Source organism: Chrysemys picta, chromosome 1, assembly GCF_011386835.1.
Source record: "Chrysemys picta bellii isolate R12L10 chromosome 1, ASM1138683v2, whole genome shotgun sequence".
NCBI lineage: Eukaryota > Metazoa > Chordata > Testudines > Emydidae > Chrysemys > Chrysemys picta.
Window position 1 is genome coordinate 25,700,307 of NC_088791.1, and position 20,158 is coordinate 25,720,464.

Here is a 20,158-nt window from a genome sequence, read left to right on the forward strand (position 1 = left end):
CAGTTTCACTGGCCAGTTAATGGGGTTCTAGGTGGTTCTTGTTGCCCAAGAGTGGAAAAGCAGCCAGAACATAGAATTGAATCTGGCCCTTTATTTATTATTTCTGCAGTCTCTCAGGTGCATGAGGCATTTCACGGACACGATGACATCTCCCAACCCTGATGAACTCTCTATTTAAGGGCCCCATGCCCTTTGTGAAGTTCTGAGTGCTCCCAGGGAATTCCTTCCCATTTGAGGGTGCGCCACATGTAGTAGGAAAATGGATCCTAAATTCAACAGCCTACCAAGGGATAACATACACAAGACTTGGGAAGAAGGGGTTGTGAGAGAGGCCAGGATCACCACTGTAAGATCATTGAATATGTTTGTTTGTGTTACATAGAAATCTGATCAGTTTCTTTGAACAAGTTAATATATTTATACTCACTCATGTTTTAATCTGTCTGGAAGAGTGGGATAAAAGTCTGTATTGGAAGGCTAACTGGAAGGAAGAGTCTTGAAGAATTTGAAAGAAGAGTGAGGCACACAGAATCGGCCAGGGGGCAGGCATTGGAAAAGGCAGTCTCATGGCATGGGGGAGTGACCCGGCCTGCTGAGCAGGCAGGGAGTAAGCATTGAGTAAGCATGTTTTGTTGCATATTTACCTAGTGCCTCTCATCGCAGTTAGTTATACATCCTCCTCCACCACCAGTTAGGTGGTAGCACACAGATCCATACGATAGGCGGTGAAGAGGACCGCTGTAGCCATTTAAAACTGCAAGAGGAGTTCAGGCAAGTAGTCCTCACTGTGTTGGGTAAATATAGTCTGACACAACTGCTCTTGTGAAAAGGGCCTTGGGGTTTTTAAGCCCTCACAAGTGGGGAGGACCTTTGGTTTGACATCTCTGAAAAATGACGCCGTCAGTAATACAGTATCAGGCTGGGCCACTAATCCTGTACTGTCCGGTGGTACAGGGCAGCCTGCAGAATGAACACCACTTCCACCTGCATTATGGAGATCTTTCCTCCAGTTCTTACCCAGCCTGACCTGGTTTCTCTCTTTGGACAGGCCACAGAAAACCAAGACTTTAGGCAACGCACAATCCTTTATTTTAACTGGTGACATTTTAAATGAGACCAAAAGATGCTGCTGGTTTTAGTTTTCAGTGACATCAAATTTTAATCTTCAAGCCTGCCACTTTGTTATGGACTCACTAGACAAAAGCAGCTTTTCATCGTGTCAAACGGGTTTGTATGGCTTGAAAACAATGCAAGGGGGGACTGGCAGGAGATCCATAGGGTTGTGCAATTGCAACTATCTAAACTCGTCACTAGATGTCATCCTTGTTGTATATTCTGGCTGTTGTTAACCTAACAGTAACACTTATGCCAAAAAATACTGTAGTAATATGTTGTAGAGTTAGTTATTTTGCCTATTCACTACCAAAAATCTGTCAGTTGTGTTAACCTAAAGTGCTTAACCTAATTAAACTATGTTAAAACCCAGACTGACCCTTATCAGCTAAGGCCGCACAAAAGTTGGGGAGTATAGTTAAACCATACTATACACTTTAAAAGTTAGCTTGGGTCTCCTCATAATTATGTGGGAGTGTGTCATAATTCGCTGTGATGGATTGTAGGTTGTCTTTCAAAGTCATGCCTGATCTCGAGTGCAACTGGAGAAATAGGAAATTAAGTGAATAGTCACATGTGCCTGTACTTTTTGAAATGATTTTGGGTACTCCATTTTAGATACCTTTAAAAGGGACTGTGGGGTTTTTTGGGTGGATGGTTGCTCAACACTTTCTGAAAATTAGTCTCCTTTAAAGTATCTCAAGTTTGGCACCAAAATCACTAGTCCCTTTTTTGAAAGCTTTAAACTATTATATTTAAAGCTGTGATTGATGGAGAATAGGTTTGTGTCAGAGCCTTCTGGGGGAGAAAGAGCCAGTAGCTTCTAGAAAGATAGGACTACTCAGGAGCAAGTGAACTTTGAGTGCTATGCAAAGAAAGGGTACATGTGATGGATTTTCCAATAGCCAGCTAGTCAGGTTCAAAAGCAGATGTGAAATAATGTTAAGGGGCAAAGGACAGAAAACAGATTGTTTGCTCAGGGCAGCAGTTCCATGCAATATTGAATGAAGATGCAACATACAAGGGAAAATGGGCTATAATGTTTGTTTAAAAATTAGAGCAATTAAGGATGGTCATGCCTGCCCTCGAAGATACCTGGAGGAATAATGGACTGGTCTCCAGGGAGGTAGGTCCCTGACTGTGAGGGCACACTAACTCAGATGGGCCTTGTGGATGCTGCAGGGCTGAAAGGAGGAAAGCATCTGATGGTCTAACACAAACCCTGCCGTGCTAGGATAGATGAATTCTTGTTTGACCCACTGAAAGTGCAGGATTTTACTTTCACTGACTATGCAGCTATCCCAACCTAGACCAGATAGGATGTTTAGAACATTTACTCTTGGTTTTTCTCTTCATCTTCTATTGAGTGCTGTTTTATTCAAAATATTTTGAGTCTTAGACCAGAGATTGATACTGTGGGCAACAGGTGGTCTCCAGATCAGGACGGGCAAGAGGCTGGTTCCTATCTTTGCTTTCCCACTGCTAAACTGCATTAAACTACAGCTAAAAATACATTATTTCCCTGAAGTTATTTTCCTGATGTTCCTTTTCTGTGTAAGCCATCGCTGTAGTTGCCACAGGATTTTTGTGTGACTGACAGTGGAAGGGAAGTGGTCCATATGAGTATGAATTAAAGTGCAGGGAAGGAGGCGAGGTTTTCATGTGTCACTTTCTCCAGTAAGATGTGCTCCATGCTATGAAACAGTGTCAGAACTGCCGTTTTAGTTTTCTTGGTAACTTCACTGTGGCAATTATTAAAGGTAAGAAAACTGGCAAGGGGCAGAGGCAGCCAAAAGCCTGCTGGTGCCCCCAAAGTGTTGCTAAGATGATGGCGGTGGTTTGAAAAGTGTGCCAGGAAAGACAGACGAACAGGAGGGATGACAGGAATAGAGGAGTAAAGCTTAAAAATGTGTGGGAGGGTTCAACTATCTTCCAAAAATTAGAGTTTAATCTTCTATGTCCTGTCCAGTACAGTGCACGCTGCTGACCCTTAATAATGGCCTCAAATTTCCATTTAAAAGAATTAAATTAAAGTCAGACCCAGTGTGGAATTCTAGGTGCAGGAAACCAGAATTGTATGTGTTTGGTTTTTCCTGTTACCCTCCTAGGTTTTAAGTCAATTTCAAAGTTAAAATAAAAGGTTTAAAAAATGCTGTGGAAAAGCTTTTTTTCTGGGCTGAGTTTGTTACATCAACTTCCCAAATAGGACTCTCTAACAAAAGTGCTAATGCAATTCTGTAATGGTACAAACCTTGGCGTGCCAGTATAATGCAGTGTTATGGCTGAGGAGGAGAAAGCCACTGCCAAACAAAGAAAAGAAATATCAAATGGGAGAATTTTTGAAAGAACCAAGTGTCTGCATTGTTCAGCTAACATTCCCTCGGTGCAAAATGGGCAGGTTGTTCACCTGCTACGCTGAAAGAGAACCTTTGTGTAAGAGGTTTCATAGCTTTCTTATATAGTAGTAATAATTTCTCAGTACAAGAATGGCTTTAAAAACCAATAGCCCAAGACTGATTTCCAACCCTGCATTTATCATCGTTCTCTCATGTCGTCATTTGAGCGATAAACTCAATAGATAGTTTTACAACTGTGCAGTTTCATGCTTTTGTTTATATATTTGTAGGTTCAAAATTGTAAAGGCTTCTGGGAAAAGCTAAACTTAAACCTGGAGTGTGTGAAATACGCTGAGCCACACTTGCATTACAACAACAATGTGCTCAGGAGAGAATGGTATAAGCTACTTTCAGAAGAGGTAAATGAACAGGTTGGATAAGCATCCATCGTTATGTTTCCATGATATGAGCATTGTTTTAAAGCTGAATACAGAAGTAAAGAATTAAGTTGTTGGAACTCATCTCATTAGACATTTGATGAGGAAATTGGGTAGCTCTTATGGGGGGGGGCAGTCAGTGATTGTAATTCTTACCTATAGGTTCAGATAGGATCTGAATTCCACAATCTGCCACTAGGTTGGGGGCTTGGATTTCTGCTACACTAGCTTTCTGTGGGTTTCTTGAGTTCTACCAGCTGCAGGTTGTGCTTTTCAAAGTGATTGAGAGGCACTACTGTAGAATTATCCCCATTAGAAGGGAAAGCTAGCACTGTTTCTCATCGATCTTTTATGTGGCTGAATTTTAATAGTTCTGCAACTGTTTTTTCAATGTAGAAAGCCGAGGAAAGAAGAACCACAACATATTTGAGGAATATTTTTGAGAATGCAAAAAAGTAGGTAAAATATTGGTGATTTTACCCTTCCTTATTCTGATTAAGTGAATGCTGTGTTTTAAGTGGACCATTCTGGACTTAAAAGTGCTGTGAAACTGGGTGCATCTCACTGTTATTACATGTTATTACCTGGCCAATTCACCTCACCTATGGGAGGTCACCCAGGTGTCAGTCAACCCAGGTCATCAGGGACTCCTGATGATGGCCACAAAACTGTCCAGGGAATCCAGCATTCTGGGCTTTAAGACTGACTGTTAGAAATGAAGATTTCTTCCTTTAAAAACATGTTAAAATTAATTTAATGCCACTATCCTTAATACACTGAGCTAGTTTAACATGGCCAATACATGCAATTTAAAATCTGATTAGCTGCATGTAGATACGTAACTTTTCGGTGTGTGTCTATCCTTTTGAAGCAGTATTTAAATTCAGTTTTCCCTCCCTAGGGTGCTTTCCAATCTTGCTGAATGGAACTTGGGTAAGGAAAACATGCACTGATGCAGTCTGTGGCTAGGTGGGATGCTGAAATGGTTACAGTCTACATACCATGGCCTGAAACATTCATTTTCAAATATGTTTGAACCTGTTTGCCATTGAAGGATCTGAGGGATGAGGCAGGTAAAGTTGGATAACTAAAATGCAGGAATAGAGTCTCTCTCTGATGTATAGTTACAGCGTCAGGAGGCCTGGGTGAGATTGAAGAGCGCCTTTGAAAATGATCTAGACAAACACAGCCATCTAGGCTTTATCTACACAAGGAGTTTTCCTTAAAGCAGGGATAGATGACTGTCAAACATCTGAGCTTTGTCTTCTTACAGCTTTCTACAGTGCTACCGCTACAGAGCTGCACCCATTGGGAGATTATGGTAGAAAAATCCTCGTGGAGACAAGGCACTAGCCTCCATCAGTAGCTGAGCAGAGCTGATCAGTAGCATCTTGGAATCATTTCAGAAATGCTAGAATGACCGTCAAGACCCCTACTTATTAGTTTAAAACTTAGTTTCCATAAAATTCATTGACAAATCATAAGTTGCTACTGTATTCTTGTTTCCATTGCTAGGCATTTGAGGCTTTCAGGACCTCTCTTATTCTTTAAGTGTCGCTTTTGTCATGTGATTCAGGTTTCCATTCACAAGCTGATCAAGATTTCCAGACTGCAGCCCCACCTCATTTACATCACTGTGCTAGTCTAAGTATTGGTCACTCATTTAAAAGCTTTAAACAAATCCAAACATGTCTAGAATATAAAGGCAACGTTAACTTCCAGTATCCAACATTATGATCACCTTCCCTATCCTTCAATCATTGCTTTGGAGTCTGACTTTTAGGACCCCAAGTGGTCTTAGCTAAATTTCTGTAGCCTTACACTGCAACCACTGCCCTGTCTTCTAAAGATGCTGGTTTAAGAACCATACACTTGTCTGAATAGTTCATTCGTGTCAGAGCCTCAACTGTGCCTATAGACTTTCCAGTTAGTAATAGTAATAGTGAGCATTTACCTAGGTCATTTTATCCATAGATCTCCAGGCATTTTAAAATGGGGATAGCCAGACCCATCTTTGTACGGATAGGGAAAGTGAGGTAGAGGGGGCTAAGTGGCTTGCCCAAGGAGCAGCTAAATACATATACTTCAAGGCAGGCAAAAGATAGTTAAAGGGAAATGCTTAAAAATTTAGGGGCCAGTTTCTGCAAGATGTCAAGTGAAGCCCTCTAATCCCAGTCCATGAAAGTGGAGCTGCTCGGCATCTTGCAGAGTCAGGCTGTTAGTTTGATCTCGTAGGACAGGAAGAACGTGTAAGGAGTCAGAAGATGCCAAGCTCTGCCTGTTGTGTTCTATACCTGTTCTTTTGTTTTGTAACCTCTTTCTTCCATGCAGTTAAAGGGAGTGCTGTCGGATATTTAGATTCACCTTACTCAGCAATTTGTAACTGAAATAGCCAGGCCAAAGAGTTCTGCTGTGAGTGTAGGAGGTGCATTCTGTGAAAAGGCTACTTTGCTCTAACCAATTGTATAGCAAACCCGCCCAGATGTTTGCCCTTGGTGAGAGTTGTAAATGTCAAGATCTGGACAGTGTGCATTTTGTATTCTTGTTACCACTGGGTTTTCTGGACCTGCTGGCTCTAAAGGGCTAATGGTGGTGGCAACATTTGTCTTGGAGATTGAGGGAAAGAGCTATAGAAACAAAGTGTGATGCTATTGTATAAGAGAACTGAGGGGAAGAGAATAAGCTTTTTTCACAAATGCCTCCATCTTAAAGCAGCTGGGGAAGACTGCCTTGTGACAATTTTCTGTTCCGTCACTCTTCTCTGAATCTGTCTAGGAATGGGAACTCTATGCCTCCTGTTTGTTTCTCCTCATTTCTAAGTGGTTTTGGAGTCCCTGAGGTCTCTCACTAATTCTGCAGAATCATGCATTTGAATGATATTAATTCTGTTTATTTCAGAGGAAAGGCTAGTTCCTCTTTTTCAAGAGGAAGACTACCAGCAGCGATTATTAATCGGACTAGTAAGTGTTTTTGTTACATTCTGTGCAGTAGAAGACACGCAACCTTAATCAATGTAAAGAATAAGTTGGGTAGTATTTATTTGTAGTTTTTCTTGCCAAGTCTTTTATTCAGTGGTTCACTAGAAAATCACTTAGACCAGTGGCAGGCAACCTGCAGCCCCCCAGGGTGATCCGCTGGCAGACCAGTTTCTTTACATAGACTGTCCGCAGGCACGGCCCCCTGCAGCTCCCATCGGGTGGGAACAGTGAACCACAGCCACTGGGCAGCCATGCCTGTGGACGGTCAATGTAAACAAACTGTCTCACGGCCCGCCAGTGGATTACCCTGATGGGCCGCAGGTTGCCCACCACTGATTTAGGCTAATCAATGTTGGGACTAGAAATGGGACAGAACATGCTGCCATGCAGGAATCAGTTTGGTTCCCTTCTCCCAGGTCAAGACACTAATCCCTAAAAATGAAAATTAGGAGGCAGATCATCGCTAGAAGCTAATTTGTCAAAACCTGACTTCCTCCAGTACAAACTTGCTCTTTTTCTTATATGCTGCTGTACTCCTTGCCAGGGCCGCCCAGAGGATTCAGGGGGCCTGGGGTCCCCGCCGCCGAAGACCCGGCACTTCGGCGGCGGGTTCCGGGGCGGAAGGACCCCCCTCCGCAGGTCTTCAGGGCACTTCGGCAGTGGGTTCCGGAGTGGAAGGACCCTCCGCCACTGAATTGCAGCCGAAAACCCGGAGCGGAAAAAGCTCCGGGGCCCTGGGCCCCGGGAGAGTTTTCCGGGGCCCCTAGAGCAAGTCAAGGACCCTGCTCCAGGGGCCCCGAAAAACTCTCGTGGGGGGCCCCTGTGGGGCCCGGAGCCTGGGGCAAATTGCCCCACTCCCCCCCCCCCCCCCCCCCCCCCCGGCAGCCCTGCTTCTTGCCTAAACACTGACTTGCCATCCTCACTGGGCATCATCCCAAGCCCCTGTCACTTTCAGTTTTTAACTCCCTTCTAATCCCTCTCCCATGTCCTCCTCCCTCTTTGCAAGAGCTGGCCAACTTTCAAAGAGAAGATCAACAAGATCCCCCATGATCATTTTTCCTTTTCCTGCTCCCCACTTAACACCCTTTTCACTTTCTCCTTTTTCTCACCTGCCCTCCACTTCACTTGTAACCCCACTACATCTATTCGTGGGCCACCTCCTCCTTTACTCCATTTCCCCTGGGTTATCTCACATGACTTCATATACTGACTGCATGTTGATGACTCACAAATTTAGATCTCCACTCCTGAGCTGTCCCCCTCCATCCAGTCCCATATCGTAGCCAATCTGTTGGAAATCTCCTGCAGATTTCATGACCTGTTCAAACTCAGCACGGCTAGAACTGAACTCATCTTGCCTCTGAAACCCTCAGCACCTCTCCTGTTCTCTGCCACTCAAAATCTAGGGCTCATTTTGGACTCCTCTCTGTCTGGCCCTCTCATCCAAATCCTACTAATTCTTTCTCCAGGACCTAAAGTTGAATGCTGAGAACTGGAATATTTAAGAATCCTCTTTTCTTCCAGGTGAAGGACTGTGTAGAAGTTGTAGCCATGTGTTGTGATATATGCAGCCACTGTAATGTAGTAGTGTTTATAGAGATTTAGAATTGCAGGCTTTCTCCTGTTAGGCAGAGAAGCGTGATCCAGGGATAGTTGAAAGCCTTGTGTTATGTTCATTGGTCCATTGAGCTGGATCTGTACTAAGTTATCGTTTTGGCTGTTTAAAATCACTTTTTTCTTTGGTGAGAATGTGTGAGAGCCAGTGATCTCAGTGCAAATCATGCTTGTTTGCCAGAGACAGAAGATTGTTGTGCTAGTTCATGTGAATTGGCACTTGTACCTGCTTGAACTTTGAGAAGGCACCTAAAAGGCTGTTTTCCTTTTCCAGATGGTTGCTCAGTTGAAAGATCATCTTATGAGGCATCTACAATATGTTGGAAAAACGAAGATTGACCAGATAGTTCTGGACTATGTTTCAAAACTGGTTAGTTTGAATTTTTTCCCCTTATTTTCCAAATTTAAGTTACTGTTGGAACTAGGTTTTTTAGATCATTTTCTCTGGGCAAGGACTGTCTTTCTCTGTGTCTTGTGCATGGCTCATGGCTCAGTAACCAGTATCTATTTTCTAGATGTGTGTGTCTATAATAAGAAGAAATATTGGAGAAGAAAACTAGTCACTGATCAAATAAGAACTATAAGATTCCTTGCAGCATGAATGCTTGATGCTTAAAGTAGAACTGGGATGCATTTTCTCTTTTGCTACAGTTTTCTGATTTTCATGTGTTCCATCTTAATGTAAACAAAGACAAGAACTTCTTGGGGTCAGAATGCTTAGTTAGCCCTGTTCTGCCAAAGTTTCTGGCAAAACAAATCAATTTATATTGAGCCTTTAAAATAACCCCCACTATTTAATAACAAAATGTATGATGAATTTTGCTCTTTAATGTCACTTAAAGCAAGAATTCTCTTAATATGCAATTTATAGGCTTCCATTCCCATAGGCACCTTAACAGAAACTAAACAAAGTTGTTATAAACACAGGCAAGATGCCCATAAAAATTACTCCAGCCATTTGGCTGGCACGCTTTGCAAGCTTCGTTTAGAAGTCTATCACTAGACCTGGATCTCCCCTCATCCTGATTGGGAGTTCTCACTAAATTCATAACATCTTTACATTTCCCATCAGGGCCACCCAGAGGATACAGGGGGCCTGGGGCAAAGCAATTTCGGGGGCCCCTGCCATAAAAAAAAGTTGCAATACTATAGTAATATGTATTTGGAAATGTAAAAAATAACCAGTGAAATACATTCAAAAATTAATTTTTAATAATTTGAAAATACACAAAATACATTATTTAAAAACATTAAATGCTTTAATGGTATGTATACATTTGCAGTTACATAATGGGCTGTCGCTGGGTGATGGTGATGGTTGGTGCCAATGGGCTGTCGCTGCCTGGGGGTGGCGCTACTGTTGCCCAGGGCTGGGTGGGGAGCTGGGCTCTGGGTCGGGGGGTGCCCGGCTTAGAGGGTCTGGGCTCGGAGCTGGGGGTCAGGGTTGTGTGGGGATGGGGTCGGGGGTGTGTCCGGTTCAGAGGGGCTGGGCTTGGAGCTGGGGGTCAGGGCTGGGGGGGATGGGGTCGGGGGGTGCCCGGCTCAGAGGGGCTAGGCTCGGAGCTGGGGGTCTGGGGGTGCCCAGCTCAGAGGGTCTTACCATGCCGCTTCCCCGCTCTCCCAGAGCCTCAGCGAGCCGCATCCAGGAGCTCCAGCCGCTCAGCCCGCCGGAGCTCGCAGTCCCGCCCCCCTTACCACGCAGCTCCGAGCAGGAGGACCTCAGGCTCCGCCCGAGCCATACCGCTGCAGCGCTGTCCAGGGCCGCTCCTGAACGTGGTGCGCTGAGGCGCCGGGGATGGGGGAAGGCGAAGGCGGGTGGGAGCCTCCGATATTCTCGTGGGGGCCCCTGCGGGGCCCAGGGTCTAGGGCAAATTGCCCCACTTGCCCCCCTCCCCCGCCCGTTTCCCATACCCCATTTATCGGTCAGGTGGCCTGAATGTGATTCTCTTTCCAGCATTCTTTAATGTAATCTCAGCAGTGTATGGCAGGGCAGGAACCAGCAAAGCAGGAGGTAATGAAAAATGGGTTTAGTTTTGTTCTTGGCCTTCATAGATCATCACTAAGGCTACGTTTTAGTAACGGGTATTTTCAGTAAAAGTCATGGATGGGTCATGGGCATTAAACAAAAATTCACAGCCCATGACCTGTCCATTACTTTTTCTATAGACCCCTGACTAAAACTTGGTCCGGGGGTCTGCTGTAGGGGGAGGGAAGGCCAGGGGGACGCCACACGCTGCTCCTGCCACAAGTGCCAGCTCAGCAGCTCCCATTGGCTGGGAACCCCAGCCAATGGGAGCTGCGGGAGCAGCACCTGCAGGCACGGGCAGTGTGCAAAGCCCCCGGGCCCCTCCGCCTATGAGCTGCAGGGACATGCTGGTGGGAGCCGGGAAGCGCCACCCCCAGGTAAGTGCCCCCCTGTATCTCAACCCTCTGCCCCAGCCATAGCCCTGAGTCCCCTCCCACACACCCAAACTGCTGCTGCTGACTGCTGCAGAAGTCACGGAAAGTCACAGAATCCATGACTTCCGTGATCTCTGTGACAAACATGCAGCATTAATCATCACAGAAGTACCTTAGAAAAGCCAGAGTGACTGAGTACCTCAGTGGAACCTCAGCATCTCGGAAAGTAAGGCATAAAAATTCAAAAGTGGCATAGGCGCTCTAGAAAATATTAACCCTGTCACTGCAGTATTGGCTGGTCTAGTCCATTTTGCTACTGATGTTTTTTTAACCTGGATTTTCTCCAGTTCAGTTTTAAGTTTACCAAGAGATGAGGCTTATACTGCTCTACCAGCTTCTACTCCATGTTCACTCTTACTGAGGTGGAGAATGTTCTGGTGGTTAATGCACTGGATTAATGTTCATGTCCTGTTCTACCGCAGACTCACTAGGTGACCGTGGGCAAGTCACTTACTGTCCCCCATCTGGAAAACAACAACAATGCTTCCTTTTCCCTGCACTTTGTCTTGTATATTTGATTGCAGGAACTGTGGGGCATGGATTGTCTTTGTACAGCCTAGCGCAGTGGGGACTCTGAAGTGCTATCAGAATAGAATCATAGAATATTAGGGTTGGAAGGGACCTCAGGAGGTCATCTAGTCCACCCCCCTACTCAAAGCAGGGCCAATCCCCAACTTTTTTTTGCCGCAGATCCCTAAATGGCCCCCTCAAGGATTGAACTCATAAACTTGGGCTTAGTAGGCCAATGCTCAAACCATTGAGCTATCCTTCCCCACAAAATATATGGAGATATACCTATCTCATAGAACTGGAAGGGACCCTGAAAGGTCATTGAGTCCAGCCCCCTGCCTTCACTAGCAGGACCAAGTACTGATTTTGCTCCAGATCCCTAAGTGGCCCCCTTAAGGATTGAACTCACAACCCTGGGTTCAGCAGGCCAATGCTCAAACCAGTGAGCTATCCCTCCCCTAATACAAACAACGTAAAAAGACTTGCACACACTCAAAACCTGGTTATATCATTATAACTGAACCAAATGACACCTGTAAGCTGCAATTTTTCTGAACTGGGTAGACGCTGGATAAGTATGTGCTTACTCAAACTCTACCAAGTCCCTGTAGTCATCCAATATTGTCATGCAAGTAATAGCATAGCAAATGACTGTGGCATAACTGTTAGGAACTCCTTTAGAAACTTCTCTTCCCTACTATGTGCCGATCTTCAGATATAGCTAAAACTCCAGATGTAGCCAGAGTGTAGTTAGACTAAGGACTCTGTTGCTTGCTGGACCAGAAATGAAAGCCTTTCCAGACAGGAGGTGTGGTTTTTCTGGCTCATGCCTGAAAATTGGAAGTCATTGTAATTTCCTGGAAATGAAAGAGAAACTGCTGAACTCCAGAGTATTTCAACTGGAATTTCCCATCACGTCCAAAAAGCTTCGAACTTGGAAAATATTGGAATGTTAGTCAGAGTTATCTGGCTTGTACAAGGAGTTCATCACTGTACCGTGGGGAAGTAAACTTTAACTTCTCTGTGCCTTCTTATCCCCCCAGGAACATGGGGATGATACTTGCCTTAGGAGCGTTCAGTTAATCCCTCCAAACTAGTGTTTCTAAAGAATTTTGAGCCCCCCAGATGAACGGCGTTAGAGACATGCCAGATGTTTGCGGTGGTGTTGAGCTACAAAAACACTTCTCATTTAACATTAATGGGATTATTCCAAACAGCCCTATGTGGCAGTTGAGGTTTTGGTAATGAGGCTGGACTTGCACGCTGCACTGAGCATGTTTAGGAAATCCTTTCAACATTCTCATACAAGGGCAGGTTCTGGTGAGTGGAGCTAGGAGCTGGCACTGGCCAATAGTTCTGAGCTGGAGGTCAGCCAGGGAGCACAAGAAAGACTGTGTGGGCTGAACACTTGTTTGTGGGTATTGGAAATCAGCTAAGAAGAGAGACTGAACTGGGGAGGGTCTGAGGAGAAAAGCTCACTTGTGTGCACTCGCCTCTTGCTTGGTGGGTCTGCAACTCACAGGCAGGAAGCTTGTGGTCTCCCCTCCTTCCCCTTTAGACTTGTGCAGCGAATTGAATATCCCACTGCTTTTAACATTCGTCAGTTGGATTGGGACCTTGAGTCCTCCCCCCACCAAAAGGCCCAACCAGGTAGCCATTATGTTTTCATTTGCCTCACAATCACGGAGTCTTTTCACATCTGTTTGTAGTTAAATAATGTGCGTTGGCTGGCTTGGCTGTGCACACTGTAGGGATACTGGTGAATTCAGAATTTAGCTTTAGGATTTCTTGTGCATGAGAGAGACATTGATTAAAGGAGGCAGCTTCCCCATCTCAGATGTTGGGAAAGTGATGGGAACGACTGAAGTCCTGATTGGAATTATCAGAGGAGACCTAAAATCCGCACATTGTTATCATGTGAACTGGTGTTGGAAATGCTAGCAGAGGCTAATGGCCTTCCACACAAGAACTCATCCACATCCCTTTTTGTTTTAGCTGGATCTGATCTGTCGGATAATGGAAGCTGTTTGGAGGAAATACAGTCTTCAGTCCTGTGTTCTCTGCTTGTAAGCAAGAGTTTTCCATTAATCTACAGCAAGTTTTATAGAATGTGGCAAAATGGTTTTGCCAAGTCCACCTTGCCATGCGTGGTTTTTGGTAGTATTTATATTGCTAATACCTGACTGAAAACCCAGCACCAGGTAGGCAACAGAGGACAGCTTCAACTAGTTGGGGGCGGGGGTACATAAAGAAAAGCCTCACTGAGCTCCTATTGGTTTGAGTCTGGGTTGTGGGTGCTGAAAAATCAGGCCACTTACATCCCTATGCAGATACCTACAGACAGGAAGTGTCTAACTTTAGGTACTCTACTTAGAAAGTTGTAGTTCCTTGTTTAAAGGCAGACTTGTATGTATGCTGTGAGCAGGGGGCTCCACATAGATTATGTATGGCCACGTTTCAAATCGTTAACAAGAACTAGAATCCAGTAACTTTAACTCTTAAATAAACCAAGATGGTATCTCAGGACAATGAATTCCTTCTGTTTAAAATGCGTTCATTTAACTGTGACACAAAGTGACTAAGCCATGAGGGGAGTTCGATGTCTTTGACTGCTAACAGGCTGTTTTATTAAATGCCAGGGACAAGCGAGGAAGCGCAGCAGAGTTTGCAGCTTTCCACATCATGAGTCGGATTCTAGAAGCTGCCAATGGAATGTGTATACCCCTGCCTCCTGGTAAGCCCTGTGACACTGGATCTCTACATTTCATTATTTTATTCCACCCTTGAGAATAAGAGCATTGCTTTGAATTTCTTCCAGACAAATAGCATTTGCAGTAAGTGCAAGCTGTATTAACTTTGGCAGGCCTGAAATGTACTCAGCACAGCTGTGTGGGGAAGAGCTCTCCATAAACACCTGCAGTGAAATAAAACATATGTCAATAGTTACAACAAAGATGGCAAATCATGTAGTTTTTGAAAAGTTTCACTTCTGAGCACCATTTCAATTCTGTGGGAAAGCGTCACCCAGAGTTAAGGTTTTTTTTCCTTCCCCTTTTTAATGAATTTTTAGTTCAGAAAGTAGCTGGGTTGGACTTTCAGTTTTAAGGGCTACCAACGTAAATGACATCCAGTGGCAAAACTGTTTTCATGCTGCCCTGCTAATGTATTTCAGCCCTGAACTTTCAGCTGTGAGGATGGAGTAGAGGCCCTGATCCTGCAGCTGCCCCCAAGGGTGAGCCCTGTGCCCATGTAGATGTCCATTGACTGCAGCTTAAGAGTCTGCTCATGTGAGGCAGCTTGCACTATCGAAGCTTTCATTTCCCTGTCTGTGCAGTCTTTGAAGACTGCAGAGATTGAAAGATTTCAGTTAGTGCCCGTTTTCAGAAGGGTCACCAACCAACTGACACAGTAACTGCTCTTGGACACTATGCTGCAAACTTGAACCAGTAATATGAAGGCTCTGTATCTCATTACCATAAACCAACCCCTGAATCTACAATTTTAGATGCTGGACTGTTCATTCGATGCTTCATGTCCCGCTTTTGGGAGTAGCAACCAATTCTTCAGTCTGAAATACTTTAACAAAAATCTACTTGAGTAGAATGACTCTCTTGTGTTGCTTAGTCAGAAACTTTGGCCTGGAAATATTGTGACTTTGGCTTTTTAGGCTACTGGAGTACAAACATCATGTTAATGTGATCTTGATCTGTTGGGAAAGATGATCATAAGCAGGGGTGAAAGTAACTTAAAGGACTTACCGGTACGGAGTCCTGAGCGGGGGCATGGCCTCAACTGGAAGAGGCGGGGCCTTTCCAAATTTAAAGGCCCTGGGGCTCCAGCTGTGGCTGGGAGCTCCAGGGCCTTTAAATCACCCCAGACCTATCAGCTGCAGAGGCGGCTGGGAGCGCCGGGGCTCAGGGGCAAATTAAAGGGCCTGGGGCTCTGGCCGCTGCGGAGCTCCAGGCCCTTTAAATCCCTGTGGGAGCCCTGCCACCGCTACCCCGGGGTGGCAGGGCTCCAGCGGGGATTTAAAGGGCCCAGGGCTTCCCGCAGTGGCTGGAGCCCCGGGCCCTTTAAAGGGTTGCCAGAGAAGCCAGTCCAGTCCCACACGGTGTACCGGACCATACTGGCTTACTTTCACCTCTGATCATAAGTGACCCTTACCTCCATCCAGATGAACTGATGTCTCAGTTGGGGACACAGGAAGAAGGGAGAGAAAAGATGGGAAAATGTTGACTTAATTTAAAATGAAGAGTGAGAATGCTACAAGGCACTTTAAAGTTACTATTCAATCTGTTACAGATACAGGGACTATATAAAGGGACCCACAGGGATAAATTAGAAAGGGGTTTGTCTCAAGAAATCCATGGGATAAAGGGTGTAATGAAAATGTGTCCATTTTTCTTTTGATGGTGCTAGACTACCATTACCAAGAGCTTCTGATAATCCCCCATAGAATTTTCAAAGCACTTTCTTTTTAAATTTTAGGAAGAATTTCTTAACACTAATTTTTGTAAATCGCATGTTGTTGTTTAATTTGCCAAAGCAGTAAGGGGCTTACAGACACCTGATAGATTTTGTCTGGATTTTAATCCAGTTAAGAATGTTTCTGCAAAAGGATTTGGCTTATCATCATACTGTTAGTTGTGAGACCAAAGCATGTGTGTAACCCCATGCTGGGGGGATAGATCTGAGTCTATTATATCAGAAACATGAATCTCAAAACTCCCTCAGCATTGATGCCATTTTTGTGCTGGTTCATGCTATGCTGGAGGATGGATAGTAACCACATATAATGCATGTTGAGGTTTATTTCTTGATTGCTTTTAGCAGGGGGGACTAAAAGACACATGCATAAGAAATTTTAAATGCAAACAAACAATTTATAGAATATTTAGCACTTTTTTGTGAATTAAAAATATTTTAAAATAAAGTAACTACTTTATGGCATGTCTCCAGACTCCCCCGTTTCATTTCCTGTTCCTTGCAGTGTGTGTTAAGATAACGGGAACTCAGCAGTTTCACATTGTAAGTAGAAAATCCTTTGAGGAAGAAGGGTTTTTACCATATTGTAACATAGTATCAGTTTGAACTGATTGCCCTTCAAATTGATGTATTCAATTGTAACTTAATACTGTTGCAGAGAGTGGAGGTGTTTAAATAACATGAAGACTAACATTTTTGTATGGCAAGTGTTGATAAACTCTTCCTCTCCACCCACAAATAGAAGTACATGTGTTCGTAAAGGAAGTATTGTTATCAACTAAGCTTTAGTGCTATGGATGGCACGGCTGTAATTAGAGGCTTTGCACAAAACTGTTTGTATTTCTGTTGCACAAACAAGTGGTGCTTTCTTTGCAGGTTTTCATACTTTGCACATGGGGCTTGGAGTTAGATGTCTGCCTTTGCATACCCTGCTGCATTACATTGATAATGGGGTGTTACAGCTGACTGAGACATGCGCTATAAAACTTTTGAAAGGTATGGTGGATTTAACAATAGACACTTAGATTACATTCCTTTGTACCAAGTCTGCTTTGGAAATGGATACCCTTTCTATATTTCAAAGGGACACCCATGGCTCTTTGCACAACTGACTGCTGCTTTTTAAAAAAATTGAGGGTTTTTTTTCCTTACAGTACATAGAGGAAAAATACAAGGGCCGAAGGTTCAATTCTGCACTTAGAATTGAAAGTTATTGTTGAAAGTTATTCCTGTGGAGCTACTTTGAAGTCCGTGTGATTGCACAGCTGTTCCAGAGGACAAAATTGGGCATGAGCCGACATAACACTATCCCTGATGTGATAGACCATGAAATAGCCATTGTGAGAATTTCAGCAGATCACCACATGGATCCCAGTCTCGTTTTTAAACTAGGAAATTGATAGAAACGTTAACATTCATGATTTTCATAGGATTTATCAATAGCTTAAAAAAAGACCCCTGCCCTCAAAATAACTGGATTAGCTTGCCTCAGCAAACTTCCTCAGATTTATACAACAGGCAAAATGCTTTTGGTGCTGGCATTAGTGGAATGTCCAGAAATTCTGCACAAGGCAATAAAGTCTTTTTAAAAGAAAAAACCCAGGAGTTTAAGACAATCATGATTTAAAGAACTTTTTAAAAATATGCTATTACACCTCCAGAGTGGTTATTTTCATTAGGCTTTCTTGTAAGTAGGCTAAGAAACTCACTCCTGTTCTTTCAGCTATGTTTTGTGAACATTTCAAAAGAAGAAATAGTGTACAAAGCAGCATATGAAAATCATGTTCTGCACAATCACTTCTCATATACGCCAATCACTGTGTTCTTGAATTATTGCCCAAATTTACAGCCAGATTATCCTACTTTGTGTTTCTTGGCATAGGACCAACTTTATGCAGTCATCATAAAGCCAACATCTTCATAAAACCAGCTTGTGGCTTCATAAACCATAGAATGACCACAATTATGTTCATTGCCCTTTTAGCTCAAAGGGAACAGTTAGCATAACTCAGTTTATCTGAATCAGTTATTGGAATACAGCAAATACAGTAGAACCTCAGAGTTACAAACACTTCGGGAATGGAGGCTCTTCGTAATTCTGAAATGTTTGCAACTCTCAACAAAACGCTATGGTAGGTCTTTCAAAAGTTTACAACTGAACATTGACTTAATACAGCTTTGAAACTTTACTTTGCAGAAGAAAAATGCTGCATTCCCTTTATTTTTTAATAGTTTATATTTAATGCAGTACTGTACTGTATTTGCTTTCTTTTTTTCCCCTGCTGCTGCTGCCTGATTGTGTACTTCCAGTTCCAAATGAGGTGTGTTGTTGACTGGTCAGTTTGTAACTCTGCTGTTTGTAACTTTAAGGTTCTACTGTACCACACTATAACCTAACTAAAGCAGTTATGCTACTGTAATCAAACCTGTAACACAATACTTACTCAGTGGATAAAAGAAAATAGGTACAGATTTATACAGTACCCCATTTCTTGCTATTGCCAGGGTTGTGAAACAATTGTTATGCTTTTGGAAGGTGATGCTTCAAATTCTAATTGTTCCCAATAGGTTTGAATAATTACATTCAAATCTGTTATCTCAAAGGGTGAGGGGTGTGTGTGTGTAATAGAAGTTAATGTGTATTTTGCTATTGAGTTAATTTACAAAGCCATAGCCCTGAAGTCATGGTCAGTTGTTTATTTCTCTCTCTAATTTGTAGATCTGGACAACACTGAGAAGAATGAAAAGCTAAAATTTAGTATCTTTACAAGGCTTCCTGAGGTAACTGCATGGGGTGCTTCTAAAGTTTTGGATCCAGTTTTTATGAAATTGATCTGAGCTCAAGACTTAAGTCCCATGAAAATCATCATAAAATGGCTTACCAGGGAATTAAATAGAGCATGCTGGTCCACTGAACAGGGATGAAATACACCTTGTGTATGTTCAAGGCCTAGCTACATATACATTTTCTTTAAATTTAACAGTGATTGGGAGAGGGGTGATTATTACATTGAGGAAAGAGGGCTTTTTTAGCTCTATTTATATTTAGCATTGGTGATCCATGTTAAAACTGGGATTAATAAGCATTTCCCTTTAATTCATGGAGTTTCCTACTCCTGTCCAACTTCACCACTTGTTAAAAAATATATATGGTCTAGGGCAGTACAAGCTATTCCAATGCCATTTTATAATGCATACTGTGGTTTGGTTTTGAATGTATAATTACCATTTCAATCTAAGTCCATAGGTCTGGTTTTACCCAATTATTAATCGATGAGGTTTCTTACCACACTAGATTCTTGTTGTTACAGGAAGCAAAAAGAACTCTCATCTTTCTTAGTGTGGTGCCCAAAACTGGATACAGTATTCCAGCTGAAGTCTCACCAGTATCTAGTAGAGTAGAACAGTTACCTCTAATCTCTTACCTATGATACTCCTGTTAATATGTCCCATAATGACATTTGCCTTTTTTGCCACAGCATCACACTATTGACTTGTATTCAGTTTGTGATCCAATATAACCCCCACTATTTTCAGCAGTAATGCTGCTTACCCAGTTATTCCCCATTTTGTATCTGTGCACTGATTTTTCCTTTCTAAGGGTAGTTCTTCGCACTTGTCTTAATTGATTTTCGTCTTGTTTGTTTCAGACCAATTATCCAGTTTATCAAGATCATTCTGAATTCAAGCCTCAAAAGTGCTTGCACCTCTCCCCGCTTAGTGCTGTCCCCAAATTTATAAGCATATTCTCCACTCTATCATCCAAGTCATCAGTGAAAATACTGAATAGTACCAGACCCCAGAAGGACACTACTTGATATATCCTCCCAGGTTGACAGTGAACCATTGATAACTACTTTTTGAGTCTGATCTTTCAACCAGTTGTGCCCCCACCTTATAATAATTTCATCTAGACCATATTTCCCTAGTTTGCTTACAAGAATGTCATGTGGGTCAGTGTCAAAAGCCTTACTAGAGTCCAGATATATAATGTCTACTGCTTCCTCCCTGTCCATTAGCCTGGTTACCATGCCAAATTAGCTGGATTTGTCAAGAACAAATCAGGCCAAACCAATCTTAGCTATCACCTTATTATCCTCCAGGTTTGAACAAATTGATTATTTTATAGTTTGTTCTAGTAACTTTCTGGGTATCAAAATTAGGCTCATTGGTCTGATTCTGTGGGACTTCCTTTTCTCCCCCTTTTTGGAAATGGTACGATGCT

At 43.2% G+C, this 20,158-nt stretch overlaps 1 protein-coding gene across 7 annotated transcripts in view; it reads left to right on the forward strand.

Moving 5' to 3' along the window:
• GSAP (gamma-secretase activating protein) overlaps nt 1-20,158 on the forward strand; it is a 70,288-nt gene that overhangs the window by 44,026 nt on the left and 6,104 nt on the right. For 6 of the 7 annotated variants that reach the window (XM_024109166.3, XM_042859376.2, XM_024109167.3 and 3 more), the window contains 9 exons: nt 3,740-3,868; nt 4,283-4,341; nt 4,788-4,819; nt 6,785-6,846; nt 8,753-8,848; nt 13,444-13,514; nt 14,088-14,182; nt 16,810-16,929; nt 18,653-18,714. In XM_024109166.3, coding sequence (XP_023964934.2) covers nt 3,740-3,868; nt 4,283-4,341; nt 4,788-4,819; nt 6,785-6,846; nt 8,753-8,848; nt 13,444-13,514; nt 14,088-14,182; nt 16,810-16,929; nt 18,653-18,714 — 726 coding nt within the window. Of the gene's footprint in view, nt 1-3,739; nt 3,869-4,282; nt 4,342-4,787; nt 4,820-6,784; nt 6,847-8,752; nt 8,849-13,443; nt 13,515-14,087; nt 14,183-14,620; nt 14,755-16,809; nt 16,930-18,652; nt 18,715-20,158 lie in introns of those variants that run through there. The other variant, XM_042859378.2, reaches the window with a different exon arrangement.